General features: G+C 52.8%; 11 protein-coding genes across 11 annotated transcripts; 4 read left to right on the top strand and 7 right to left on the bottom strand.

Annotated features, from left to right (window-relative positions):
• Positions 1–4,488: 4,488 nt before the first annotated feature.
• On the bottom strand, positions 4,489–5,029 carry ATEG_04202 (uncharacterized protein; the record flags this gene model as incomplete). Its single annotated transcript, XM_001213380.1, has 2 exons — positions 4,489–4,619; positions 4,699–5,029. The coding sequence occupies 2 exons, from the start codon at positions 5,027–5,029 to the stop codon at positions 4,489–4,491; spliced, it is 462 nt and encodes a 153-aa protein (XP_001213380.1).
• Positions 5,030–5,431: 402 nt separating this feature from the next.
• ATEG_04201 (alpha/beta hydrolase) lies at positions 5,432–6,304 on the top strand (the record flags this gene model as incomplete). Its single annotated transcript, XM_001213379.1, has 1 exon — positions 5,432–6,304. One exon carries the CDS (start codon positions 5,432–5,434, stop codon positions 6,302–6,304), a length of 873 nt encoding a protein of 290 aa, XP_001213379.1.
• A 76-nt stretch (positions 6,305–6,380) lies between these two features.
• ATEG_04200 (tRNA ligase) lies at positions 6,381–8,831 on the bottom strand (the record flags this gene model as incomplete). Its single annotated transcript, XM_001213378.1, has 1 exon — positions 6,381–8,831. One exon carries the CDS (start codon positions 8,829–8,831, stop codon positions 6,381–6,383), a length of 2,451 nt encoding a protein of 816 aa, XP_001213378.1.
• A 332-nt stretch (positions 8,832–9,163) lies between these two features.
• ATEG_04199 (ankyrin repeat protein) lies at positions 9,164–11,155 on the top strand (the record flags this gene model as incomplete). Its single annotated transcript, XM_001213377.1, has 2 exons — positions 9,164–9,799; positions 10,250–11,155. The coding sequence occupies 2 exons, from the start codon at positions 9,164–9,166 to the stop codon at positions 11,153–11,155; spliced, it is 1,542 nt and encodes a 513-aa protein (XP_001213377.1).
• Positions 11,156–12,480: 1,325 nt separating this feature from the next.
• On the bottom strand, positions 12,481–13,810 carry ATEG_04198 (SPFH domain-containing protein; the record flags this gene model as incomplete). Its single annotated transcript, XM_001213376.1, has 2 exons — positions 12,481–13,270; positions 13,323–13,810. 2 exons carry the CDS (start codon positions 13,808–13,810, stop codon positions 12,481–12,483), a joined length of 1,278 nt encoding a protein of 425 aa, XP_001213376.1.
• A 1,284-nt stretch (positions 13,811–15,094) lies between these two features.
• Positions 15,095–15,933, bottom strand: ATEG_04197 (uncharacterized protein; the record flags this gene model as incomplete). The annotated part of the gene is made up of 2 exons (XM_001213375.1): positions 15,095–15,584; positions 15,650–15,933. 2 exons carry the CDS (start codon positions 15,931–15,933, stop codon positions 15,095–15,097), a joined length of 774 nt encoding a protein of 257 aa, XP_001213375.1.
• Positions 15,934–16,940: 1,007 nt separating this feature from the next.
• On the top strand, positions 16,941–18,478 carry ATEG_04196 (Zn(II)2Cys6 transcription factor; the record flags this gene model as incomplete). The annotated part of the gene is made up of 2 exons (XM_001213374.1): positions 16,941–17,012; positions 17,072–18,478. 2 exons carry the CDS (start codon positions 16,941–16,943, stop codon positions 18,476–18,478), a joined length of 1,479 nt encoding a protein of 492 aa, XP_001213374.1.
• Positions 18,479–18,893: 415 nt separating this feature from the next.
• On the bottom strand, positions 18,894–19,262 carry ATEG_04195 (uncharacterized protein; the record flags this gene model as incomplete). Its single annotated transcript, XM_001213373.1, has 1 exon — positions 18,894–19,262. One exon carries the CDS (start codon positions 19,260–19,262, stop codon positions 18,894–18,896), a length of 369 nt encoding a protein of 122 aa, XP_001213373.1.
• Positions 19,263–19,694: 432 nt separating this feature from the next.
• On the bottom strand, positions 19,695–20,328 carry ATEG_04194 (uncharacterized protein; the record flags this gene model as incomplete). Its single annotated transcript, XM_001213372.1, has 2 exons — positions 19,695–19,901; positions 20,023–20,328. The coding sequence occupies 2 exons, from the start codon at positions 20,326–20,328 to the stop codon at positions 19,695–19,697; spliced, it is 513 nt and encodes a 170-aa protein (XP_001213372.1).
• A 928-nt stretch (positions 20,329–21,256) lies between these two features.
• ATEG_04193 (uncharacterized protein) lies at positions 21,257–22,060 on the bottom strand (the record flags this gene model as incomplete). Its single annotated transcript, XM_001213371.1, has 1 exon — positions 21,257–22,060. One exon carries the CDS (start codon positions 22,058–22,060, stop codon positions 21,257–21,259), a length of 804 nt encoding a protein of 267 aa, XP_001213371.1.
• A 3,377-nt stretch (positions 22,061–25,437) lies between these two features.
• Positions 25,438–26,685, top strand: ATEG_04192 (uncharacterized protein; the record flags this gene model as incomplete). Its single annotated transcript, XM_001213370.1, has 3 exons — positions 25,438–25,529; positions 25,585–26,526; positions 26,634–26,685. 3 exons carry the CDS (start codon positions 25,438–25,440, stop codon positions 26,683–26,685), a joined length of 1,086 nt encoding a protein of 361 aa, XP_001213370.1.
• Positions 26,686–27,289: the final 604 nt, after the last annotated feature.

Below are 27,289 nucleotides of genomic sequence, written 5' to 3'. Positions count from 1 at the left end.
GTGTATGGTGTAGGAGAAGGTCAGATAGTCTTTCGTCCAAGGAGGGTTGTACAATCCGGATGGGAGTGAATACCTTCGCATCACAATCCCATGAACAGCCAGGTACTACTATATTTGTCACGTTCAAAGGGAGAGAGAGTCATGACTCACAGGGCGTCAGCCTATGAGGATTTTCCAAAAATTGTTTTTGCCCTAGGTAACTATTCGGAGCCCTGGGCCTTTTGCCAATGTCGCCAGGTCGACATGTTCTCGAAAGAATCAAGACTGACATTAATGACGCGACGCGAGTCCCGTTGTATTCTTCGCTTCCTAGCCTGATCATCCAGGCTCTCCCTCTGGGCCTCTGATTCCTCGGGTTGACGTACCGAACGTGTGGCAGCTGGAGGATGTCACTCCAGCAATGTATCAGATGGCCGGTTCGGGCAAAGTCCAAACATACCTGACCTTGATCACTGTGTCAGGCTGAATGACCTGCGAACGTGAGACGGATGGCGAAGGCACATAATAGGCCCCGATATAATATTTCCCCCATTAATTATGCTGAGGATTAGTTACTATTCGTACCCACTGCGGAGTCGGCTCAATCACTGCGTCAGGGAATGATATCCCTCTGGAGCTGAAGGCTCGTCAGCACAGACATGACATCACCCCCTCGACACGCCTCCGCGTCCCGATCACTGCCTATGCCCTACATAGAAGCGCGGGTATCGAGGGAATGGAATGCCTGGATGATCGTGGGACCGCCCCCATGTGGAAGGGATGGAGACGGGAAATGATCTTCGTTTAGTCCCCCCGGGAAGCCTCAGATCATGGATGGAGCGACTGCCACCGGATCGTCCGGGGAGGAAACGTCGCCATACGGAGCCGTCGCGTCGAATCCCACCCTATACGAGGAATCATTATAGGGAAGCATACGCGTAGAGACCGCACGAGGAGGGGGCGCAGAAGCCGCCGTGGAAGCGTATTGCAAACGCTTACCTTGGAACCCCGAGAGACGAATCCAACTCTCTGGTGCGCCACGATCGTCCGAGCGTTTGTGCTGACACACTCGGACGGCGGTCCGTGACACCGTGCAGGTTGGAGATCCTGTCGCTTCCCGAGCAGAAGTCCAGAGGGCACCCGCAGTGGAGATGTGATAGGCGGAAGGGGAGGGTGTAGCTATCGCAGGGAACTTTCGCCCGAGCGAGGTTAGGGTTCCCTAGGCATTTGCCGTTGCCGGTATCTGATATGAATTTCTTGTTTGCTTGAGTTTGGATTAATTTAATGGTTCACACCCTCCGCATGGTCAGTGATTCCAAATACTACATCATCTCAGGAATGTGGGGGCGTCGTATCCAGCTATCAGAGGAATTCTCGGAGATACCCATCAGGAGGAATGCTGTCAACCAGTCACCCGGAGTCTTCAGCACGATTAGTCGAGATTGATTGTTGAAGAGAAACTTTGGGTGTCTACGGGGTACTGATACCTACTACCTAGGTACCTGATAGGGCCCAAGGGGCAAGTACAAGTACCAGGTACAGGTACCGAATATCATTACTAGTTATTAGATATTCCGATTGAAGATATGAGACTTGGCCAGCCAAACGTCAGCAGCGGGAGGCATCTCTATCCTGAATCTCAGAATCCAACCCAAGTGGAATGAAGGCATGCCTCTGGTGCACTTTGGCTCCCGTGGCCCCGTGCCGTCCCGTCAAGGTTCGGAGAACATGGCCGATTGGTATCGACCCACGGGCGACTGCAAGGAGCTATTCGATCGGAGTGGTTTATTGTTCCTTTATCCCAATGCGGGAAATTTCCTGGATGGAGGGAGGGGTTGGATATCGCGTGCATCGCTTATCATCCTTTCCGGCCCTAATGCAATGACCCCATGTTTGGGGAAAAGCCGAGCAAATTCCCGGTGGGGATGGAGGAGACAGGAGACAGGGGGGTCTAGCGGGAGGGTCGGATATCAGATGGGAATCTTATCCGTCATCATACCCCGGTGGAATCTCAATCATGATTTAAGGGTGGGCAATCAAGTAGCCGATGCTCGTTATGTACTCCTACTGGCTGCTGGGTGGACGATCGTTTCAGCAGTGGTGCCAAAACGGGGATGGATGGAGGGGAACTCTTAATACATAGCCTGTAACTCTCTACGTAACATGTCTTTGATCGGGTTCTGACGGTGTACTGATTTCTGGTTAGTACTAGGCAAGTAAGTTCTGCACGCTATCGATGGTGTCTTCGCATAGCGAGTTTAGTAACTAGACTCTGCATCGACCGCTACTTTAGCGAAGATCGACTGGGCTGAGCTACTCCGATCGCCACCGGCTAAACTTAGCTGTGAGGTAGCGCGATACCCGTGAACAATCGTCACAAAACTGCGCAACTACCATGAAATCCGACGGAAGGTTGAGGCATGTTAGGATCTATTTCTGTCCGATGAAGCCTTGGAGATGTTGGAAGGGTCGTCTCATTCTTGGAGGCTAGGCGGTAACTGTGGCATGTACTTCCACCGTCCAGCGGAAACAGCGCTAAGAGAAACATTAGGCAGCGTCGTGAACTACCTAGACTCCGGACGTTTGGAGGAAGATCTTCCATGCCTTTGGGGGAAACAAAGGAGGGTGATTTCCTGATTGGGAAACGGCGCAAGATGGACTGTGATATGCCCGGCAGCCAATCATTTGCATCGATTCTGCCTAGGGGGGTCAGACTGCAGGTCCTTATTGGCGGATGTTACATCAGAGCGGAGTGACTTTCGCCCTATCCGGTCTAGCACCCTTCCCCGGGTCCCGCAGCGCCCATCCGAGGCTGTGATTGGCCAGTGGGCCCATTTGCGCCCCGAACTTCCTCAACGTCCGGCCGACGAGGTTGCGGTGTTGATGCTCCCTCTCACACACACACACTCTCTCCCTCTGGTCAAGGAGCCGCCTGCTGCCCACACCACCATCCCGTCTCCACTATCCTTACCACTCTAATCATTCTCCAGGAAAGAATCCCGACGTCTTAGCACCATGTATGTCTCTCCTTTCCCCTCGCCAAACCCGCGATGGATGAGGATGATTGCCGCCTCCTGCGCACTCTCCCCCCTCCCTCCACGGGCTTGACGCCCTCCTCCATGTCTGGGTCAGATGACAGTGGCTGATTCTGTGGTAGAGCTGGTTTTTGTTTGAAGAACTGCCTCTCTCTGACGTTACGCCGTCGATAACTCCGTCATCGTCTTGCAGCCCTCCCCCTCTCCATTCTCCGCATCTCTCCCTACCTTGTCGGTGGAGGTCCTTCTCCTCGATTTGCCTGTCCTTCCGGCCTTCCATACCAGACAACCGCCTCTCGCATTCCTCCGGTCTCTTGGGACTCCCGTTCATTCGTTCCCGTGCAGCTGGGTCGGGTACTGGATAGACCGTTTGAACCAACCTACGCCCAACAGACATACCGGACGGTCCATTATCGCGAGGCCCGCTACTTCCTTGCGCCGAGTGAATCCTATCGCCCTAGAGGGCGATCACAAGCTTATCGAATCAACGCCTCCAAGAAGCAAACCACCCAACTAGTGCCGGGTCTAAACTGCCCCGTGCCCAAGCTCCTCGGAGTCTAGCTGGGGTTGCGCAAGTCATCTGGCCCGCGCACTGCCCATCCTATCACCGTCCCCTTCCCTCTCACATCCTTCCCACCCCTCCATTATTGCATCTGCAGATCATCTGCACGTACATATTGGTTTCCGTCGTGCATAGTCCCTGCAGAGCTTTCCTGCCTTGACATTCCAAGGCGGCTTTCGACCGAGCTGCCAGCCGTTGGCACTAATCCTGTCGTAACCTTTACTCATCCCCTCCAAGTGCCCCCTCCTGCAGACAGACCAGACGTCCCGTCCACGAATAGGATCATGGCGTCGAATACGTTCCGTGACTCGGTCAACTCATTGGGCTGGTCTCGGAGGGACCCAGATCTCCCGGTGCGCACCAACGACAACTCCTCCACCCCTTTTCTATCACGGTTACAGTCGTGGAATCCCTTCGGTGGAGACGGTTACGTGCAACTGCCCACCCATGAAGCTCCCGGAGCTCCTCTCCCAGCCCCCAGTCGGCGCGAAGAGGAGGATGGTTTCTTTGCCTGTAGGTCCCCAGCTCATGACCGAGTCCCCGTCGCTCCTCCACTGTGATTTGTCGATTTGCTGCACAGCCGGTCCAGGTGACGGCAGCTCAGTTCCTGCATCTGGTCGGGCTGCACGGAACCAGTGTGGCAAATCTGTCGTGTATATCTGCTGATTTCTTCTTGTGTACCTTGCAACATCCTTCGGTCCTAGCGCTGACGTCTACTTAGTGAGTCGATGGGACCGGATGCTCATCTTCGTCGCCTGCAACGTGGGTGCAGCGGTCTGTTTCTTTATTTGCTTTTTCCTCTTCCCGGTGCTCTCCTTGAAACCCCGCAAGTTTGCCATCTTGTAAGTGTCTCCCGGCTGATCAGCCTGCTTCCATCCATTCCGGAGGGCTGGCCGACCCCCTTACATCCTCCTACTCCCTGCACGAGGCGGTGTATGGCTTGTCATGTGTGGCTGAGGGCGTGTGTGTGCTCCCACACCAATCTGAGGGTCGCCTCTCGTCATGCTCCCCATCTCCTGCCAAGACGTTCGAGAATCCTGGGGCTAATCAAACCGGTTTTGCCAATCAGATGGTCTGTCGGGTCGCTCCTTTTCCTGCTCTCATGGGCGGTTCTCATGGGACCCTGGGTGTACGCGAAGCATCTGGTCTCGGGACCACGTCTGCCCTTCACAGCTGCGTATTTCGGCTCGATTGCGCTGACGCTGTATTTTGCGATCGGGGTAAGTCGGATCATGCTCGTTTTGCCTTGTCTTCCCTTCCTGTCGGCCTGCAGCATGACGCCATTGGCAGGGGGTGATTTCTCCTCTGCGGGCGGCCGTCGCACCGACGCCTCGCATTCAATGGATCTTGCATCGACCTGCATGCGCCGGGAGGGTGCACTAGCCTTGGTGACATCATCTCGCACATGCGGTCGACGTCTGATGCTGTGCGCGGTGGGCTCTGTATGACTCATGCTGACTGATGCAGTTGCGGTTGACCTTGTTGACCCTGATCTCGTCTTTGTTCCAGCTCGCCGCGTTGATCTGGTATCTGGTCAGCTACTTTCCCATGGGTAGCACAGGGCTGCAATTTATGGGACGGTTTGGAGTGCAGCGAGTGGGAGCATGGATCAACAACTAGGTACGTAGTATAGATAGTTGTATGTATAATATCATCCAAGAGTTGCATACACTTGCCTAGATATGAGCCGCGCACTGGAGTATACGAGTATATACTTAGAACGTAGATAGAACATCTTATCCAGGCGCTAAAGTACCTAACACCATACAACTACGTATGTACCTAACACAACAACCCCTCAACTACAACCGCCAACCTCACCTATTACATATATACAAACCAATCCTCACCCAAAATGTCCTCAATAACCATCCCCCCCAAATCCCCAACACACACCCACACCCTAATCCTCCTCCACGGCCGCGGCAGCACCGGCCCCGTCTTCAGCGATCCCTCCCTCACAACCACCACGCTCGCAACCTCCCTCCCAACAACAAAATTCATCTTCCCCACCGCCCCAATCCGCCGCTCCACCATCCTCCGCCGCAGTCGTATCCCCCAGTGGTTCGATAATTACTCCCTGGACGACCCGAACGAACGCCCAGAGCTGCAGGCCGAGGGGCTAGCTGATGCGGCCGCCTTCTTGCGCCGTCTTGTCGATGAAGAGGCTGGCCTTCTTGCAACAATGCATGAAGGCGACGCGTACGAGCGTGTGGTTGTTGGCGGGCTGAGTCAGGGGTGTGCGGCTGCTGTTACGTTTGTGCTTGCTGCGGGGGTGAGATTGGGGGCGTTTGTGGGGATGAGTGGGTGGTTGCCGCTGGAACGGCAGATTAAGGGTGTCATGGAGGATGGAAGGGGTGGAGATGAGGATTGTGGTGTTTGTTTTGGGGACGAGGAGGAGGAGGATGAGGAGGAAGAGACATCGTCTGTTCTTCGGGTGGTGAACCATCTGCGCGATGTCTGTGATATGGAGGTCGTCGGTCCTGAGAGGGAGGTACAGGCGACGCGGGGTCTGCAAACGCCGGTGTTTCTGGGGCATGGTGTTGAGGATCCCAAGGTCTCGGTGAGGTTGGGGAGGAAGATGGTGCAGGTGTTGGATGCGTTGGGGATGGATGTTACCTGGAAGGAGTATGAGGGACTCGGGCATTGGTATCGCGTGCCGGACGAGATTGAGGATATTGTTGCGTTTCTGCGAGATAGAGTGGGGGTTCCCGGTGGGACTACATAGAGAGAGTATATCTTAGACTATGGATCTTGTCATTAAGGCGTCTATTTCACTTTATCATCGCATTCATCATTCGTAATCACCGCCGACTCATCACCAGTCCCACAGACCCGGACACCACCTTGACGCCTGGGATCTCCGCCTCCCAGATTCCTTTGTCCGCGCCGGATCCGTTTTCCAACCACCGCTGGAGCAGGTCGTTGCTCTCCTTTGGCTTGACGTCCGGAGACACCGTGCCAACGGTGACATGCGGGAGGGCGTTCGCGCAGGGCCAGTCGGCCTGGTCCTGGTCCTCTGGCGGCATGATGCGCGCGACGAATGTCATCAGCCGGTCGTCCCAGACAAGACGCTCCAGACGCACCCGCGCCGGCGCCAACACGGGTGTCACCGTGGGATCGGACTCAGGCTTCTGGTGCATCTTCTCGATGTACAGGCGGACGTATTGCTCCCACACCTCCGGCTGGTCTTTCTTCGAGGCGCGGTGGATGAGAGTGACGTGGAAGGTGGGCTGGACGCGGCGCGAGTTGACCAGCTGGTGATACAGACGCGCCTTTTCCGGGGCTGTCGAGGGGGGAAACAAAGAGTGAAGGACGGAGGACACCTCGGCGGCCGGTAGAGAGATGCAGAAATATTCAATGTTCTTTGCCAGAACCTCCGGGCTAGGCGGGGCCTGCGGAGGCCCGCCATGGTCCTTGTTGCCTTTGTTCTTCTGCTTCTGGTTCTGCTTGGAACTGTACTGGTGGCTAAGGTCGAGTTGCACCTCGTATTCAGACATGGCCCATTCGATCGCGTCGTCGAGCTCCTGAGCCGAGGGTACCTGTTTGACCACCTCCGGGTAGAACGAGTGCAGCGCGGTCACGACCTTTTCGAGATTCTCGCGAGAAGACGCCGCGACGTCGAGATCGATGACCTCGTCGAAGCTCTTGTCCGGCTCGCGGTCAGTGTCCACTGCCTCGAACCGATTGAGGAAGCCTTCCATAATGCCAATGATCTCCGACGAGTCCTTGCTGCCCGCGCGAATCGTCTGGTGATTATCGCCGCGGTCCAAAACCCGCTTCCTGGTCACCTCTCGAATGCCAGGAAGCAACACGCCCTTCGGCTCGTGAACGTACTGGAGGGCAACGAATCGAGCGGCGGGAATGACCGGGAAGATGTCGTCCATGAGCTGCTGTCGCTCGCGTCTCATGTGGTTGTTCCGGTCCGCAATCACCACCGGCTTGTCTGCCAGCTGCATGGTGATGTCCAGGGCGAACTTCTTCGGTTTGTTCTTCTGCTTGGGGATGTTGTCGTTCTGGATGTGGCCCCATCCGAACAGCTTCGTCAGCGCCAGCGCCACCGTCGTCTTTCCGCAGCCAAGAGACGCAATCGGACAGAGAATCACGTCCCGGGTCACTTCGTTTTCCGTCGCCATAGCGATGATCTCAGACCCCTTCAGTCCTCTCTCGCGGAGGAATCCTTCCCGCAGCGCGATAATCCCATGATTCTGCTGGTACTGCTTGGCGAGACCGGGGTTCTGCGCGAACTGCCGGCGCGCATACTGCAGATACTCCTCCGTGATCTTCTTGTGCTTCTTGATGTTGGGCACCTTGCCAGAAATGACGGCCTTGGTGCACTCGCGCCACTGGCGATACATCAGGTACGGCTCTTCGAACTTGTACTTGAAGAACCAGTCCATGTACGGGCCCACGCCCCCCTGGTTCATCTGGCAGCGGACCACGAAGCCCTCCGTCTCGCGCCCATCCCACGACCCGGTCTCGGCACACTGCTCCAGGAACTTTTTGACCGCGTCCAGGTCCTCGTACACGACGTATTTGGCCTTCTTGAACCCCCACTTGTCGGCAAACGCATGCACCTCGGCGCCCGAACATGTCGCAAAGTAGGGGACGTTGTAGTTCAGCCCGTGGAGATAGATACCCGCGGCATTCTCGTCGTACGCCAGGACGTGTTCCTCGAACTGGTCATCGCACAGCTCCCCCACCGCCGTCGCATTCATGCTCCGCAGCTCGCGCGCCAGGTCCTTGACAGATCGGCCCGTCGCCGCGAGGTGACGCTCCACCCACTGCTCACCCGCCTGCGCATGGCTGACCGCCGCGTCACTGCGCACGCCCGTTGAGTGCTTACTGCACACCAAGAGCGTGTCGTCCTCCAGCCCCGAAATGAAAATGATACATCCGTTCTCCTTGACGCTCAGCTCGTACGGTCCGCGTGTGTTGTTCTCAATGTTCCTCCACTTCGTAGCGTTCACTTCGTCGACGTTGAAGAACTTGTCGTACCCGCGTACTGCGATCTCGGGCGTGCCGTCCTTTCGTATAGTGGTGAACAGTCCGCGGGCGTAGGTTGGCAGATCGCTTCGCTTGTACTCCCAATCCATGAACCGCCACGAATCGACGCTGATGTGATCGGATCCCGCCACGGGGAAGGTAGATTTCTTGCAGGAAAAGGTCTTTTTGCCCTCGCGTTTAGTGCGCTTGCTGGCGGTTTCGAGGGCGGCGATCAAGTCGCCGACCTCCGTTGGGTCCTGTCGAACCATCTTTGTATTACTGGAGTGGTCAAGATGAGAGAGTGCGTAAAGAGGAAGAAGAAAGAAGAAAAAAATAAGGACCCGCTTTTAAAGCTCAATGACCGCAACGCCTGCAACGTGAGTCAGAAGGAAACAACGCGATGGAAATGACTGAGAGCCTTATCGATGCGGGGCCGGCAGAATTTCTTCTCTCCGCCTGCGCCACCATCCCGCCCACTATTAAACCCCAAGCTTCCATCCTATCGTCGCAGTCAATCAACTTGATTCCGCCTCGATTCCTGCCGGTGCGCCCTCTTGGCTCTAGCTCCTCTTTGACACCCTCTAACTATGACTCAGACACCATGACTCAACCCAACCCGTACATTCTTGCAGCCGACAACCCCACCGCCGTGCTGACCCTGCTGCGCGCCGATCCCTCCATCGCCTCCAACCAGGACGAACACGGCTACTCGCTGCTGCACGCTGCCGCGTCCTACGGCCACATCGACCTGCTGCGCGCGCTGGTGCGCGATTTCCACGCCGACGTGAACCTCCTCGACGAAGACGGCGAGACCTGTCTGTTCGTGACCGAGTCCGTCGACATCGCAAAGTGTCTGGTCGAGGAGCTGGGCGTCGACGTCGCCCGCAAGAACGATGAGGGCTTCACCGCGCTCGAGTCCATCGAGGCCGACGGCTCGTTCCCGGCCGTCGCGGCGTACCTGCGCCAGGTCATGGGGCTGCCCGAGCAGCCGGACACGGGCGCCGACGCCGCGCTGAACCCGCCGCCGCCGCTGCCGCCTAACATCAAGGTTAACTTGGGGACTGTGTCGGAGCAGGAGGCGAACGCTGGGGCGGACGAGGTGGACCCGGAGTTTAAGCGCCGCATTGATGAGTTGGCGGCGCGGGAGGATTTTAACAGCGAGGCGACGCAGGCTCAGCTACGCGAGCTCGTCATGGATGCTATTCGTGGGTCGAATATTAATACCCAGGATCGGGAGGTGCGCCGTCGCATGGATTAGGCAGGGTGTTGTTGGTTGGTTGGTTATGATTTACGAGCGTGAGCTCGATTACCCCGGCGATACGTTGCCTGCGCCGACGGCATGGCCCAAGTCAGCGGAATGTTTGATCTCCTGGGTCCGGCCTGAGGTCGAGAAGCGAAATCTTCTCATGGCGGTGATGTTACATGTCCAATTTGAGATACCCTGGACGATAGTAGCGAGCGTCAATGAGTGAATGAGCATATAACAAGCAATACTATCAGAATAGTACAGCATCTAGACCATGATCTAATGTCCGTTCGAGTATGGATAGAGGCTGTGTAGTTCAGCTGTGGCTGAGCTTATCTTATCTACTCCGCTGCGGCCTCCGCTCACATTTATAACTCCCGCCGCATCAGCATCATTCTAGTCTTCTACCCAGACAACATCATGGCCGGCGAAAAGTCACAGACACCATTCGAAAATCTGGGCACGTCGCCTGACAGCCACCATACTACGCTGTCAGACCGCGTCGTCGCATCCGACACCTCAGACAGTGCGGATCCACCGCCATACACCATCACTGCTACAACTACACCCTCCGCACCAACCACCCAAGAAACACATCCACCCACCACATCAGGACCACAATCCCAATCCCTAGAACACAAGCCGATCGCAATCCCCGCGATCAGCTCCTCATCTGACTCCCCCTTTCTACGGGCCTACGCCCCCATCCTAACCACCTACAATCTCCCACGCGACTCCTTCTTCTCCTTCCTGGACCACCTGAACAAGGTTATATCCGGGAGCCCGCCATTGCAGGTCCTCGACGCGACCGGCGGCATCCTCCAGTCGGTGCCGATTCTCTTCCCGCTGCGCTGGATCGGCTCCGCGGTCAGCGGGCTGGCCAGTCTCGGCAGCCAGGGCGTCTCCAAGAGTCGCGCGGACTCGTACCTCCGGCAGGCGAACCGCGAGACGTTTGGCCCGCGCGGGCTGAAGGTCGAGATTGCCAAGCTTGATGCGCTGGCGTACATGGCTAATATCCCCATTCTGGATTCCAATGGGAAGGTTAGTCGGCAGAATCCGCTGTTGCAGCGGTTGTTGGAGACGGGGGCTGCAGCGGAGGGGGCGCGTGATGCTGGGATGGTAGTGGAGCAGCGTCAGGTTGAGATCTTGCAGCCGTGGATTGCGGCGTTGGAGCTTGATATTCTGCCGTGGACGTCCAAGTCTAAGTTGACGCGGTTCAATGCGGCGCTGAAGAAGAGGAATGACCCGGCTCAGTGGAGGGATGGGTTGGGGCAAAGCAGTGAGGCGAGTGAAGAGACGGATATTCGACATGGCTTGTGGCTTGTGATACGGCCGGTGGATGCATGATTATCTGTTTATTTCTGAAAATAGTTTAATATACCATAATCCAGGACCGAAATGCGCTCGGTCTTCTCACGTACAACACGCTTCCTATTGAGCTTGTAGGACTACTACGATCACAACCACAATACACCTTATATACCACTAGAGGCCAGGTGTCTTATCCCTTTTAGTAGTGGAATGGCCATTTGGTAGGCAGCAGGTAGGCAAGGCAGACACCGTGGGCGCTAGTTTAGCTTCATCCTGCAACCAACAAAACAAAACACAACATAAACCTCCTCTACCTCCATCTCTCCCTAATCCAACCACCCTCACAATGGACACCACAATGGAAACCACCTCTGAAACGACCCCTCTCCTCCCTCCTTCCCCTCTCCCAGCACCCTCTACCTCCCCCCGAAGTCCAGCCCTAATCCTCCCAATCTTCATGTCCGCCCTCAGCTTCCTCTACACCCTCCCAACCAGCATCTGGATCAAATCGTCCCCCAGTCTCGACTGGGCAACCAGCGTATGCGCCAATCTCGTCTTCAACCTGGTATCCCCTCCCTCTCCCCCAACTTCCCTCATAAAGCAGCTTCTAACAGAAAGACAGAGCATCGTCTCCGCCTTCAGCCTGGCGCTGAACATCGCCCGGCACCGCAACCACCCCGAAGGGCCCTTTGCGTTCTTTGCGTTCGTCATTGACGTCATGATTGGCTTGTTTGGGGTCACGACCACGATATTCGGGTTCGAGGAGTTGGGGTATCGTCCTGCTTGTCCGTCGGGTGTCATCGTGGAGCGGTGTAGGCCGGTGGTTGTGGATGTCTTATTGAGGGTTGGGCTTGCGGTTGGGCTGGTGGTTGCGTATGTTCTCCTCTATGCCTCTCTCTGTCTGTCTCTATGCCTGGTGTGGGGGCTGTGCTAATTGCGGTAGTTTTGTTCATGCGCTGTTTGTGTTTGGAGCGCTCGTAGTTGCGGTTCGCAAGCTGCGGCAGGGGTATAATACTTGGAGATTCCCGACGGGGCAGCTAACTTTCGAGTTTACTATCAAGGTCTTGCGTCAGGAGGACGGGAGGGATGAGGAAGCGCTCGTCCCTCAGGCTTAGGCACATGGCACCGTATTAGTACTATCATAGTTTACTGTACAATGTTAATCCCCCAGATACAGCACCAACTTCATTCCGGCTTTTCCTGGATGCACTTCGAACGAGGCTGCAACATGCTAAGACAGAGCCGAGATAAGCCACAAGATAGAGATACATGCGTAGCGGATGGAACATCCGACGGTTCGTAAGATCAGGACCGGAGTCGGGTAATAAAGACAAAAGAGATACAAGTACTAGGTGATCGTCTCACCGCTTCGGCTGGCTCGCTTGATCGAAGCTCTCCAGCACGCTCTCCGCCACCTCTGACTTCTCCGGCTCAGCCTCGCCATCTCCAGAGGTCTCAGGCTTCTCAGACCCCGTCTTCGTCGGCTCCTGCACGCCCAGGGTCTTCGCAGCGATAGCCCGAGCCTGGCTCTCGTTCACCTTACCATACACCGCCATCGCGCTGGAGATCATCCCGCTGATATCCCCTACATTCCCCGGGACAACAACGGCTGTACCCTCCTTGGCGAGGTTGGAGAAAGCATCGACATACTTCTCCGCCACGCTCAAGCTCAGCGCGCCATGCGCGTTCTCGCCGTTGGCCTCAATCGCACGCGCGACAGCCTCGATACCGCGCGCCGTCGCCTGGGCCTTGAGAAGGATCGCCTCGGCCTCACCAGCCGCCCGGTTGATGTTCTCCGCGCGGAGAGCCTCCGAGGCCAGGATGACGGACTGCTTGCGTCCCTCGGCGATGTTGATGGCGCTCTGGCGCTGACCCTCGGACTCCAGGATCTCGGCGCGCTTCGACCGCTCCGCCGTCACCTGGCGGTGCATGGCGGCCACGACGCCGTCCGGGGCGTGGATATCGCGGATCTCGTAGCGCAAGCACACGACGCCCCAGTCCTGCGCGGCCTCGTTGATCGCCTGCGTGATGTTGGTGTTGAGCGTGGCGCGCTCCTTCAGCACGTGGTCGAGCGTGAGCTGGCCGATCTCCGAGCGCATCGTCGTCTGCGCCAGCTGCGAGATCGCGTATTCGGCGTCTTCCACTCCGTAGCTGATGTCGTCAGCAGGGTCTTCCTACCGTAAGTTGCCTAAGGGAGTCTCACCTGGCCTTGTACGCATCAAACACCCGGGTATATAGCACTCCGTCCAGCTCCAGCGTGACGTTGTCGGCCGTGATGGCGTTCTGACTGGGTATCTCGATAGCGGACTCCTTCAGACTCTTGACGTAGGCGATCCGATCCAGGAAAGGAATCAAGATGGCCAGGCCGGGCTCCAGAATGCGGTGGAACTTGCCCATGCGCTCGACAATCCATGCGGTCTGCTGAGGGACGAAGCGGATGACGGTGTTCATGGGAAGCGGGGAGCGGTTCGAAAAGTACGTCGTCGGCACGCCGGCAGATTGGGAGCCTGAACCGAAGTTCAGAAGTGACGATTCGGGAGCAAGCCTCCGCGGTGATGTGGAAACATGTCGTCGGCGAACGCGGTTCAGAGCGGGTGTGAAGGCGGGAAAGCGAGAGGGTTGAATGAGGCGGTGGGAGGGATTGGAGACATGCCGGAGCAGCCTCGACGTCTGTCGGGAGGCCAGTTCCATCTTGAAAACGGAGATACAATTGAGGGGATGGAGATGAACAGGTTGAGCGGAGAGGGAAGCTGAGGGCAGCTGGCGGAAGACGGGTTGGCTCACCGCCTTGGCGCCTGAGGCAGAATATCAAACCATGTATGTCATCATAACAGCACAGCACCATACCAGAAAGGTACCTACCTATATATTTGCCTTCTAAAAAACACCAGATACATACGACCATAGGGTGTGGAAAACAGGGCTTCCCGTCCGCTCAGCCGTACTTAAGCCACACGCCGGCAGGTTAGTAGTTGGGTGGGTGACCACCAGCGAATCCCTGCTGTTGTATGTATTTTTTTTTCTTTCAATGCTAGGGCATGATTGTGAATCGTTTAAAGGAATAAGTTGTACAAGAATACTTCGAACTTCTAAAATATGTCTTGGTTCTAAGATGGCGGATTGGAAAGTTTAAACAGACGACTTAAACTAATGAGCGTTACAACTTCCCTAACATAAATTTGGCTTCCCCTAAGAAGTCGGAATATCAAGAGTGGACACAACTCGATGGACTTCTAGCGTCCTTCATGCTGGGCACGTGTCAGTAGCCTTGCACCATTCAGCAGCGGCGTCATCTGAGGAAGAGTTGGAGTCAAGTAATAGGAATCCCATAGCGACAAAAATGATATTAAGGCCATCTCTCACCATTGCTGGAGCACCAGCGTCTCTTCTGTCCTCCAACGGTGCATCCACTACCATTGCCACATTTGCTTCGGGAAGCACGACAAGCTGGTGTGCTTTAGTGTCCGGGTTAGAATATTATCATTCAGGAGACAAAGGGTCGAATAGGCTCTATTTATATGTTGCTACTCTTTCCGTTAAGGAATCTCTTAATACTGTTCTGACGCAGCATAGAGTCTGAGTATGATATTCAACCAGCTCCATCGGCTATGTAGTAACCAGCCATATAGATCATACCAACATCCCTTGTGAACGATTGCGCTCATCAGCAGCTCCTGGTCCCTTAGATACAACGAAAGAAGACTGCTTAACTTCCCATTTGGCCTCCACGCTGGTGATTGGTAAGTATCAGTAACCTGCCAGACAGATGCTCACCGATGGCTGACTATAGTGTGGTGATGCAGGGAACTTATTATGATTCGTTTCCTAGGCGGCAATCATTGTTTGAAATAGAAGTAGTCTCCACCATAACAGGATATATTATATAAACATAAATTCGCACTGTAAGTAGCTATATCTATCTTCCTTCCCTATTTGATGAAAGACTATCTTTTTCTTTCTTCCATTTCCCTGGAATTAGAAGTCCACCTCCTCGGGCTTCTGTTCCGGATCCTCCCTGGATGAAGGGATGAGTTTGACAAAATCCGGCTCCAAGACCGCCATTATACTCAAGACCATGGTGATTGCCAAGGCGATGATTTCTTCCAGCACCGCCATGCACAGATAGACGGTTGGATCTCCGTACAGGGAGAACCTATCCAGAGTCGTGTAATCGCCGAGGGCCGAGTAGATCAGCCGGACCACCAAGAAGGGAGTTGACAGGACAATGGCGAGAAAGAGTTTCTTCTGGAACTGTCGCAGTGAGCCGCGGAGTCCCAAGAATAACCAGACACTCAGGACGAGGATCAGAACGAAGACGGCGAGGAAGACGCCCATGGCGGCCTTGGTGATGCTCCCAGGTGGATAACCACTGATACTGACGCCAGTGATACCGAGAATAAGGCCGATGATAGTGATTAGCGTGACTAATTTCATCGGCCTTGGCGGCATTTTCTCCTCCACATCACTAAAAGCACAACGGTTAGTCTTGGGGTTGGTGAGACGAGGAAACTTCCGTGGTTGTCTGCTTACATTTGACGCAGCAGTCCGATAAAGGTTAGCAGCAAAGGGGCGAGACCGATCAGCTGACATACTGCCTCCGCCACTTCGATGTTGTACGAGTTGTTATTGATCGAGAGCAACGAACAAATACTGCCAGCAATTCGAATGAGCGAGAGGATAACCGGAAATCGCCAGATCTTGGCGCCCACCCTCCAGCCTGATCGCTTCCAGATGAAAATGGCGGCAACGAGGATGATGGGGAATATGATGAGCTGGAGGATTGCAATGCCGTCGCGGTAGGTGATCTTCCCCATGGCAGTGCTATAGCGGTGGTGGTAGTAGTAGTAGAGGAAGAAGAAGAAAAAGGAGAAGAATTAGTCGATGGACAAGTATGGTATAGGAGACACAACACTGCTTGATATGACCATCGGACCAGGGAACAGCTGCTCCCTTTTATGTCCTTGGGAGTGGAACATGGTAAACTCGACGTCGAAGTCAGGGAGACCACAGCCCTACTGGTATTGAGATGGTGAGTGGCCCAGCTTCTAGATTACCGCAAGAGGATAAGCCTGTTCTCCGTACGTATACTCCACAGCCACAGCCACTGTGAGATTCAAGCTCATTGAACTGAGCTTAAAGTGGTTCGGCACCCAGCGCTAGTACTTTTCGGGCAGGTAAGATGCTCGGCCAATGGCAGGGGACATGTTGAGAGATGCCAGATATCTACTACTAGTGGGTAGGTACTAGACACATCACCTGGGCGGCTATAAATAATGGGGGTGGCCGACAGCCAGCTCTTTCCTACATACTGCGAATAATGTGACGTTCAAACCCCCAGCCATGGTGGCCATGGCCTGTTGTCTAATGATGCCGCACCCGCCTTGGTAGCTCTACTTTGGCCGCTCGAACAGTCCCAACACTCTTACTTACTGGGCGACTAAGGCCGAGATATAGTCAGTCTTGCCGTCCAGCGACGAAACCGCAGTGGAATCTCTCACTAGGAAAATCGCTTGTACAGGTGAAGGTATGCTGACTAGTCCAACATCTGAATTACCCCAACAAGACTAGCGTGCACGGCAGCATGTCGGGATCAGTAGCCACCCAGAGTCCTCCAGATAGAGAGGGGCGGCCCGCAGGGCGCAGCTTTGAAGCTTAGCAGGTGGGGGCCGTTGGGGCTCATTTGGGCCCAGGGCTCCGTGTAGCTTCAGCTCACGTCGACACGCTCGAGGTGCAGTCATCTTCAGACACCAGCCTCTAGCCTCCATTTTCTCTTCGTAGTCTCATCGTCATCTTTGATCTCCTTGTCAACGGATGCTTCATCATGCCGAAACTCCAGGCATCTCGCCCAAGAACATCCAGAAGTTGCGACAATTGCCGAGTCGTGAAACGACGCGTAGGTCTTTCCTGACTGACGACTATTCTAGTGACCTTGGCACTAACACGGTGCCACAGTGTGACAAGGAGGTTCCCCAGTGTGGTCAATGCATTCGCACGCGCGAAATATGCCGCGGATACCGCGACGAATGGGACTTGATCTTCCGTGACCAGACAAACCACACCATCCAACGTTCCCGTAAGGCCCGAGAAACGAGCAGGGTCTCGACCAGGGCTACCCCACTGATTCCACCTACCCGAGGCCTACACCCCAGTCTCGAGGAGATCGGCGTGAGTTACTTCCTCCGGGACTTTGTCGCGGGGGGTCGCGCCCCGTCACGCGGGTATCTGACCTATATCCCGATGGTCTATTCGGCCGATGCAGAGCACCCGGCCTTCGTGGCCAGTATAGCGGCCGTGGGCCTCGCCGCCTTAGCCTCCCGCCAGCCTGAGCTAAGGGTTTGTGCGCGCGCCAAATACTCAGAGGCGATCCGCCATGTGAACCAGGCGTTAGCATCCCCCGCGGAGTCCGTCAAAGACAGCACCTTGATGGCGGTGATCTCGCTGGGAGTCTTCGAGCACATCTCCAACTTTGAGTCTTGGGTTCGACATGTCAAAGGAGCGGCCGCGTTGGTGGTTGCCCGCGGCAAATCGCAATTCGCCCGTAGGCCTGCCATCCTGATGTTCAACCAGGTGCGCGCCGATATGGCAACGGCTTGTATCCAGACCGTGCAGCCGTTTCCGGCCGAATTGCAGGAGCTGCAGGAAGAGGCGACCAAATATACCGACCGTTTGGATGCATCATGGTTAGCCGGCATCCTCGCCACGCGGTGCGCAACCCTTTTCGCGAGCGTCGCAAAGAAGCATCAGGACAAGTTTCTAGAGACACCCAGATCCTGGACGGACTTCCTAGAAGAAGCGATCGCGATTCAGAGTGATTTTCAACATGTTCATCATATGCTTGCTCTGCAAGAACCGTACATAACTACCAGGGAACTCCGTGGGAGCGCGACTTTCGTTTCTTGCAATGGCCAATATGACCTATACAAGACATCCTGGGCAATAAGGCTTTGGAATAACTGTCGAACGGTGGAGATTATCGTTTGCGAGATTGTATGCTGGCTTATAAACAAGATCCTGACCGAGGAGTCGGCTCGTCCCGCTGCGGACCAGCTGAAGCTTCAGTCAAAGCTCCGGTATACCATGCAGGTTATTTCAAGACGAAGCGCGGACATCCTGGCCAGTGTTCCACAGGGTCTAGGGCTCGTCTCGGTCCCTGATGCGGATATACCCCAGGAACCCAACGTGTCGGGTGGGTATATGCTGATCTGGAATCTGTATACCGTCGGTAAATCTCCTGCTATCAGTGATCAAGATCGCCAATGGATCATCAAGCAACTGAAGGGTATCAGTGAGCGTGCAAATGTTGCAATGGCGCTCGAGCTCGCGAAGGATCTTGTTGAAATAGGACGAAGTGAGCGTTGAGAGCCGCTGCCTATAGGCAGGCCTCTTCAGAGATCAATTTCAAGGAATCCTAGCAATTTCACCCACCGCCAGACGCATCCAGAGAACCGACAAGGTGGTATTTGGCCCATCCACGGAGTTCTAAATAGACAACGCATCTCAGCCCAGCAGATACGCAAGCCACTGAACAAATTTTTCCCTTTAGCCTGCCCCCGTGCCCTGCGAATTTTTAACTTATCACAATCCGAAAAGCTTAAATCTATAAAGTTGTCTAGATCAATATCTGATCGAATAGTATGCTTCTTCCTTTTATACTATTTAGATCTAGTACAGTACATCGGCAGAAGTTCTCGTGCAACGGCCCGAACCACCCGAACCATTAACTAGACGTAGAAACAAGGACGGGACCGGCAGATAGAAGTCAATTGTATGGTCTTCACTCTCTAAATCTCACTGGACGAAGTTCCGGTCCCGGATGAAGCAGTTGCTCCAAGTCGGTCACGTTTCTGCCATCCACACCCTCAAATTTCTTCTTAGACTCCTGAAGACTCTCCGAGTGCATATGTTTTTCGAAGAACTCCAGCATCATTGCAATTTCTGCTGGGCTTAATTGCTTGTAATCTACCACCTCGCCACTCGAGCTAAAACTGCGGTACACTCCGTCGCTAGCAAGATGGGTGAAGCCTTCAAACGATGGCGAGTGTTTGAGGGTCGGGAAGATCTTCGATGTGTCTTCGTCTTTCTGCAGCAATGTCAGTACTGGACAGATGCGAGCTGTCAGAAATACACTTACTATGCAAGACATGATTCAAGTGATCGGTTCGGGTGATATGGCGAATCTCTTGATTGTACTGTATAATAGAGAGGGCGTAGTTGAAAGGAGATAAAGATTCCTCTGAGATGTGGTGAGGGGTAGCTGATACTTAAAGGAAATTCTGACGTGATGACCAGTGGTCACCTGCCCTGACAAGGGGGTATAAAGGGGCCTTTAAGCTACTCTGCCTACCTTACTTAATAGACATACGCGTGACCTCATCAGGCAGTTCCATTTACCGGTGGCTGATTGGTGAGTACGTATGTATTGTACCGCTCTAACCATTGAGTACATACTGTACGCCCCAGGCACAGAAGATTTATCGCGGATATAAGCCTTTTTTTAATCTCAACAATCTGAAGAAGGCTTCGACAAAAAGATGAGGGAAGAATGGAGACAGGATTGCACTAGGACGTGTATAGGCTATCGTTCATGGAGGAATAAGACAAGGAAACAACTGTGGGAAGCACTGGCCGAAACAGGAAGACGGCAAGGTGCGAGGGCAACAAAAAAGATCCTTTCACTAAACACAAATACCTCCGTTTCCTCCTCCTGGTACGACAGCGTCAATATGCGCACAAGCCCGGCAGCCCAAGAACTGGCAAGCATAATCAGTGACGCAAGCTTGGCCTAGGCAGTAGTAGTCGGCCTGCTCGAGAGGGTTGGCTTCGCGCTTCGACTGAGGTGCCTGATGATTCATGGGTTTTCGAAGCTCAGCAGGAGGGTCAAGCAATTGTTTTTCATCCGTAACTTCGCGTCCGTCGACGGCATCGAAGACAGCGTGCAAATGATCCTCTTCCTTCTTCCATGCTTCTGGAAGGTTTTGAAGCAGATGCTTGAGCTGGTCATTGGTCAAGGGGACATAGTCAATGACGGATTCGTTTTCGTCGTAAGCTCGTGCCACACCATCGTCCGCGATGTGGACATATCCCAGAGGTGCGGATTTCAGCTTGGCCATGGCGTCGAAAGCACTGATGCCCTCCTGAGCGGCAACCCTGGGGGCCGCGAGTGACGAGGTTGCCATCAGGCCCAGCACCGCAAGGAAGATTGAACGCATGATTGAGAGACAAGAATTTGTTTGAGATTGTTTTTGTATAAGAAGATTCTTGGATTGAGCTTGGGAATTCGGTGTTTGTTGTAGCCTCTGGAGAAGACAATCACAACTCCTGGCAGGTCAATCAAAGTATTTATACCCATATCAGCCATAAGACATGCCTGGATTCGCGCAGATGACTGAGAATCTCGGAAGTGTAAAGGACTAACTCCGCCACTACGGAGAATAGACACCACCGCTGGAGGTAGCTGATCAACCGGAATTGCTTTTAGTTCATGCTCTAGGCGTTGGAGGTGAGATGTTGGGACATACTGGTGAATGGTAGGATCCTTTGTGAACTAGCGCTATACCAGCGACGTCTTAACCACCCTGGAATACTAAATCCCGCACCTGAAAGTCTCTACTGTATGCATTAGTCTCCTGTTGTGATACCTGGGCAGGCACCTTCCAATCTCACAGGTAAGATCTCATCAGGCTCGGCTCGGATCGGAAAATCGGGTGAGCGGACCCTTAATGCATGTAAGAAACCAACAGAACAATTCTTTAGAAACATACTAGGATGCAAAGCGCAAGGCAGCCGTCAGTGCAGTCTGACAGTTCCCCTCAACCTCCGTCTGGTTATCGACAAGGATTCCTAGAACAAACTGAATAAGACTATTATGATACCGGCAATGATCCTTGCCCTTTTGTATACTCCAACTATCAGCTAATAACGGATCCTTGCTATTGTTGGTGGTGGCAGTGGAGGGTAAATCGTTTGCAATAAGTGGAGTGGGTGACCCATAGGAGAGATAGTATAACGTTTTCCACAATCGAGCCGCGCCTACAACCGAGCCGCGCCCTTTCCACCAAAACTCCTATTTCCTAAGGCTTTTCAACCACCAACGCCATTAAATCTAACTAACTAAATACATGAAATTATAGCCATCTACTAGGGCAATTTCGAATTGTATGTCCCGATTGTTCCACACCCACTACAGCGCTGCGGAGCTCGTCGACGAGGCGCTAGAGTAGATTCCGCAGGCTGCTCATTAAGCTGCGTATCAAGCTGCTGAACGCGGTTTTCACCTTCCTGCACATTAAGAAGGCGGTCATTACCTATCTCAGCACGTCTTCTTGCTTTTTTTTGACGTTGTCGTCCATTTTCAGCGCGTATAGCCCTAATTTCTTGCTGCAAAAGAAGGGTAGTTTGCATCGCCATTTGCGCTGCTTTCTCCAGATGTTGAATATGCGCAATAGGACTGCTAGAAAGCTGCCGCTTTCTATTAAGGCTATTCTGCAGGCTTCGAACCTTTCGATTCAGCTGGCGAGTATTCTGCGGAGTCTGAAAAGCAGAGGAAACTGAGCCTTCAACTAGTGGTGTTGTAGGCGTACGCAGTTGAAAGGTAAGCTTGGAAAGAACATGCTCTGGATCAAGCGGCTTAAGCCCTGCTCCTCTAAAGCCGCTGCAGATATTGGCCGAAGTAAAGATTTGCTTGTGGGCGTCCGGATATAGCGATAGGAAGTCTTCTTTATCAATATGGTTGTTGCCAGCAGCCATAAGGTCTTCAAGGAGCTTTCCGTACGCCTCTTTAAGCGGGCCAAAAACGCCCACATCAAGCGGTTGAAGAAGATGTGAAGTATGGGCAGGCATGCAGAGACATATTATTGCATTCTGCTTGCAGAAATCATCGAATTCAGCAGTCAAATGACTACTATGGCCGTCAAGAATAAGCAAGCGCTTTGCACCAGTCATATAGCGCTTAGAAAGCGGTTCAAAGACATTTTTCAGCCAGAGAAGGCCTATTTCATCAGTCGTCCAGCCATTCTGACTAGTAGAAATCCACCAGTCGCGAGGCAGCTTAGGTTCTTGGAACCAGGCAGCCTGTTGAACGCTTGCCTTTAATATAATGACTGGCGGTAGATATACGCCTCTTGACCCGATTGTTTCGATGATTGTAACCCATTCACGATTGCCCCTGAATAACTCTGCGCGGTCGCTCGCTTCGCTCTACTGCAGTAATCACTTTTGAAGTAGAGCAGACTCCCATTGCAAAGCCAGTTTCGTCGAAATTCCAGATATCGTCTTCATGTATGCCGTGTTCTTGAATAGTCGCTCGTACGGTCTCAAACCACGGGCCTATAACCTTTGGATCTTCCTGCTTTGCGCGCTGATAGGTAATACGCCTTGTATATCGCGTACGGAGCTGAGGATGGCGTTTAACAAAGTTATAAGGCCAGTTAGTTCCGATAGCTGCGGTAGGGTCTTGTAAACGACTGCGAAGTAAAACCTGGGCCATTCCACGTAGAAATTCGGGTCGAATTGGAAATCCTCGCGTATCTGCATCTAATAATCGCTTTAGAAGTAATTCCTCTTCGAATTCGGTCAGTTTATGACCATTGGCGCGTGTTTCCGACCGTGATTTAGCACCATGAAGCCGGTCGCGTACAGTGCTTTCGGGGACAGCAAAAAGGGCCACAGCGCGTTTAATTGATTTAACCTGGCCTTTCTGATAAGCTGAAATAGCCATCTGAATGCGCGATTCTTTAGAAAGATGCATATTAAATTGTGGTGATGAGAAAAGACGCGTTGAATTTAGGAAGTAGGAGTTTTGGTGGAAAGGGCGCGGCTCGGTTGTAGGCGCGGCTCGATTGTGGAAAACGTTACAGTTTGATATTAATAATAGTCATGCATGATCGACATCGAACTTCCACAATGTTACATCGTGCGCTGGGGCCAAAAAGCGGAACCTAGAGAAGTGTCAAGCACGATTAAACGAGGCACTATATCCAACTAGGTAACAGCCTAGATGGGAAGTGCGAGTCCCAGGGCCGTAGAGCTTACGTCAGAACAGGGGAAGTGATCTTTCTTACTAAATTAGTATAGTGTAGCCTTAGGAACTATATGTGACCGTTTTAATCATGCGCCAAAAAGCTTGTTAGATTATGCTTTATAAAGCCAGTGCTTATTTAGGCTCTCGATAAGATAACTACGGCTCCTCGCATGACAATCAAAGTATTTATACGTATATCACAGCGTAGGAAGCGGAAAAGAGAGCAATTGCTGATAAAAAGTACAATTCCTTGCGAACTAGTGCAACGCCAGCGACCCTCGCCAACTAGAATTCTAACGTCCGGGTACAAACATTCCGCACAAGGATGCAATAGCTAAGCACTAGCCTGTTGCGTATATACGCCGACTTCCGACTTCCGACTTCCACATACTACATACGAGATCAGGAAGCAGAACCTAGAAAAGCTTCAAGCACTATCCTAACTAGGTAGCTCGTTGCGACAATCACACCTAGTCTAGGGCTATAGTACTAGACCCAGGGTTTCAGAGCGCGGGTCAGAGTAAGCGAAGGAATGTTGGTGATACTTGGAAGGGTGTTATAGACAACGCAGTAGACCTAGAATGTCTCAGGGCCATCCCAGCTCCGTAGCACGATGCCCCAGTCTAAACAAGTCCCGGGACATAGTACTACTCTCGGAGTTTTAGAGCGCGAGTCAGAGTATACGTGGGAATGTTGGCGATCCTTGGAATGGTGTTATAGACAACGCAATAGATATGCATGATGACTGTGTTGTGAGGTAGGTGGTGAGATGAGGTATTTTCTATCCCCCCTTCTTCTTCTTCTTCCTTCTCCCTCTAAATCGGTTTCGAATGGAGGAGAATCATACGTTGGGTAATTGTTGGTTCTGTTCTATGCTCTAGGTGGATCTAAGAAAGAAGGAGTAAATATCTATACAGGCTCAACGACTTCCCCACTGATAATAAATCAGAAAGACAACACATATAAGAAGGCTGAAGAATTCCCTTTCCCAGAATCTTTCTCCATCACTCTTAACCATTACGCCGTTACTCTTAACCATTACTTGAAAGTCCATTCGGAAACCCTCTCCAAGATGCATTTCACTACCGCCCTCCTTTCTGCTATGGCGCTCCTCGCTGCCAACCAGGTCATTGGAGCTGCTGTGGAGGTTCCGCGCGATGTAGACGCAATTCAAATTGCTACCTCGCCTTGTTGGTTCCCTCTGATCATGCAGCACCAAAGACATAGTATTAATATTTCGTGCAGACTATGCTTGCAACTGTCCCAACAACTGCAGTCACAAGGAGGGCTCCAGTTGCAAGTACTACAGCGGTCCTAGCGACGATTCGAAGGTTATCTCTGGCAGTAAGTATCGTGTCACTACAACTTCGCATCTTATATGAGTTAGTATCTAACCATGATCACACAGAATGCGAGTACCAGGGCAGCCAGTTGAACTGCATTGCTAAGTAGACTTCATCTGTCGCGAGACAGTTGTGTCTGTCAAGCAGATAGTTGCGTTTTCTGGGGAGACAGCGTGGATGAAGAGCTAGCTGATAAAGTAACTGTAGTGGTGCTGCAGCATCCCAACTATTGTCACTCATTGAAGGATGTTGAACTTCTTAAGCAGTCTTTGAATATCAAACCATGTTCCGGAACATGATCATTTCTACGAATCGTATGTCTAACCGCCAGGCAAGTGAGGAATGGGCCTGATCTCCAGAGCGGCACGTAACCCTTAGGATATCATTCAATTAGGCTTGTTGCTTGACTACCAATGTAATGTGTATCTTAGAGCAACAGGACAGGAAGTTGAAAGCCACGACGCTGTAAGATGCTGTGAAACACCAACACTCAAGGCACTACTCTCACTGGAAGTGTTCTACCCAACGTGAGAAGCGCTGTGCTACCAAGTGGATCGCGGTTGAAAAGCTGGGTTGGATGAGAAAACCCATCCCATGCATTGATTATGTGGGTCAAGAATTCGCGCCTCCTACTCTGTAATCCCTGCAGGCAGCATATTCTGCGGCAAGTCAGGAAACCAGGCAGCTGCGTAAGGTTCCGACTTTTCCTTCTCAGTGCTCGCCAGAGGAAGTAGGTAAAGTCGAGACCGAACTGACATGGCATTGCCCGGTATATCTAGGTTTGGTAGGCTATGCAAGATGACTGATCCAGCGCCCCATACATTTCACTTGGACAACTTTTTTCAACTATAAAGCCAGCAGACTCTCCTGGTATCTAGCAAGCCAACAAATACCTCTGAGCAATACAACCCTAATCCGTCTGCCTTGATAGCAGGCGTGAGGGTACCCAGTCACATATGGCACCATCCAGGCTATTAAGAAGAGTGTTACTTCCAGGGAGGTCTCTCTGCCTTCTCCCAGCCACCCTCTGTGGAGGCATGGTTGTACTGTATGTATCCACTTCACCTTCCAGGTTCCCATCCACTGATCTGGTCACTACTTAGTGCATGGTTCTTCCTGGACATGGTCCTTGCCGACAGGCTCATCCCTCCTGTGCATGCGAACGGGCTGCAGCGGATACGAGAGAGCTGGAAAACGCCATCCGATTCCATTACAGCGCTCTCCCCTTGGCCCAAGGACTTTAGCCAGGGCGTCACACCCGTCCAGTGCCATTCACATAACGACTACTGGCGCAAGGTGCCACTGTTTGACGCGCTTTCCGCTGGTTGTGTGGGGGTAGAGGCAGATGTCTGGCTAGATAAAACGTCCAATGACCTGCTGGTAGGCCACCGAGCCTCGTCCTTATCAGCCGACCGCACTCTACAGTCTCTCTATATCTGGCCCCTGACCACAATCCTTACCCGCATCAACGATGGCGCCAACTTTTCCGTCCCCAGGTCCGGAGTTTTCGAGGCCCGTCCCAACGCCAGCCTGACACTGCTTATTGACGTCAAGACCGACGGACATACTTCGTGGCCCGTGGTGATGGATCAACTAGAGCCCCTGCGTGCCGGTGGCTGGCTATCATACTGGAATAGGACCGGCGGTGGGCTGGCCTGGCGGCCGATCATAGTAGTGGGCACTGGGAATACTCCATTTGAGCTGGTCAATGCCGACGCCGAATACAGGGACGTGTTCTTTGATGCCCCACTGGATCAACTTGCAGACAACGCCAGCTTCACCGCCAACAACTCATACTACGCAAGCGCATCGTTAAGGAAAGCTGCTGGGATCATCTGGCCCTGGGGCCCAAGCAGACGCCAGAAAGAGACCATGAAGACGATGATCGACACGGCCGCGGCAAGGGGATTGGTGTCCCGATTCTGGGGTATACCCGGGTGGCCGAAGTATCTACGGATGAAGCTCTGGCGATTCTTGGTGGAGAGCGGGATTGGAACACTGAATGTGGACGAGTTGTTCGAGGCGGCGCAATGGATTCGGAATGGGTGCACTGTTGGAGGGCGGGTGTTATGCCCAAGAGTAGTTTAGAGGATTACAAAGATATATGCACATCCTAGACGAGATCCGAAAAACTATATTTTGTTTTATACAGAAAGACCTTTATTCAAAACTTCTGTACTAGCAAGTTGCATCTGTGTATTTAGATTATATCTTCCATCTTATTGCCTGTCTAAATAAGCTTATTATTTCGCTTCTAACAGTAGACTTAGTAGTGTTTATATACCTAAAAGAAAATTTACTATTGAAGCGGGGGGAGAATGCCTATTATCTTTTTCGGGTTAGTTTACATGTTTGGTGGGGCCCAGATTGTCTACGGAGTATATCTCACTAAGAGATTTGCCCAGTAGTTAAGAAATTAACCTCTCTTCTCTCTACCTATGGTGCCGGGTGCCCCCTATCCCGTAGCCATTACAGCTAAGGATATGGTGGTATAGTAGAGTAGATGCCTGCCTCATGAACCTGGAAGTTCCTGACTAAACGTCATCTTCTTTCCTGACCTGCCCAATCACCTGGGCTCCTAAATCTACCCTCATTCATTGTCTTCTGTATTTTATCGTAAAATCTGATCTACAAAGCTTTAAATTATTTCTGGCATAGATGTACTATTTAGGGAATTGCGCTGAAGTATCTATTTAATCAAAACCCTTTCTTGTATATCAGTAAAGACTTTGTCAGCGGTTTTTCATGTAGAGCGAGTTGCTCGTCCTTATAAATATACCCGAAGCTGCTGATAGGGGACCTGAAAGT

Source organism: Aspergillus terreus, genomic scaffold, assembly GCF_000149615.1.
Source record: "Aspergillus terreus NIH2624 scaffold_5 genomic scaffold, whole genome shotgun sequence".
Taxonomy (NCBI): Eukaryota; Fungi; Ascomycota; class Eurotiomycetes; order Eurotiales; family Aspergillaceae; genus Aspergillus; species Aspergillus terreus.
The sequence above is the reverse complement of the archived record's forward strand: the minus strand, read 5'-3'. Positions and strand labels throughout refer to the sequence as shown.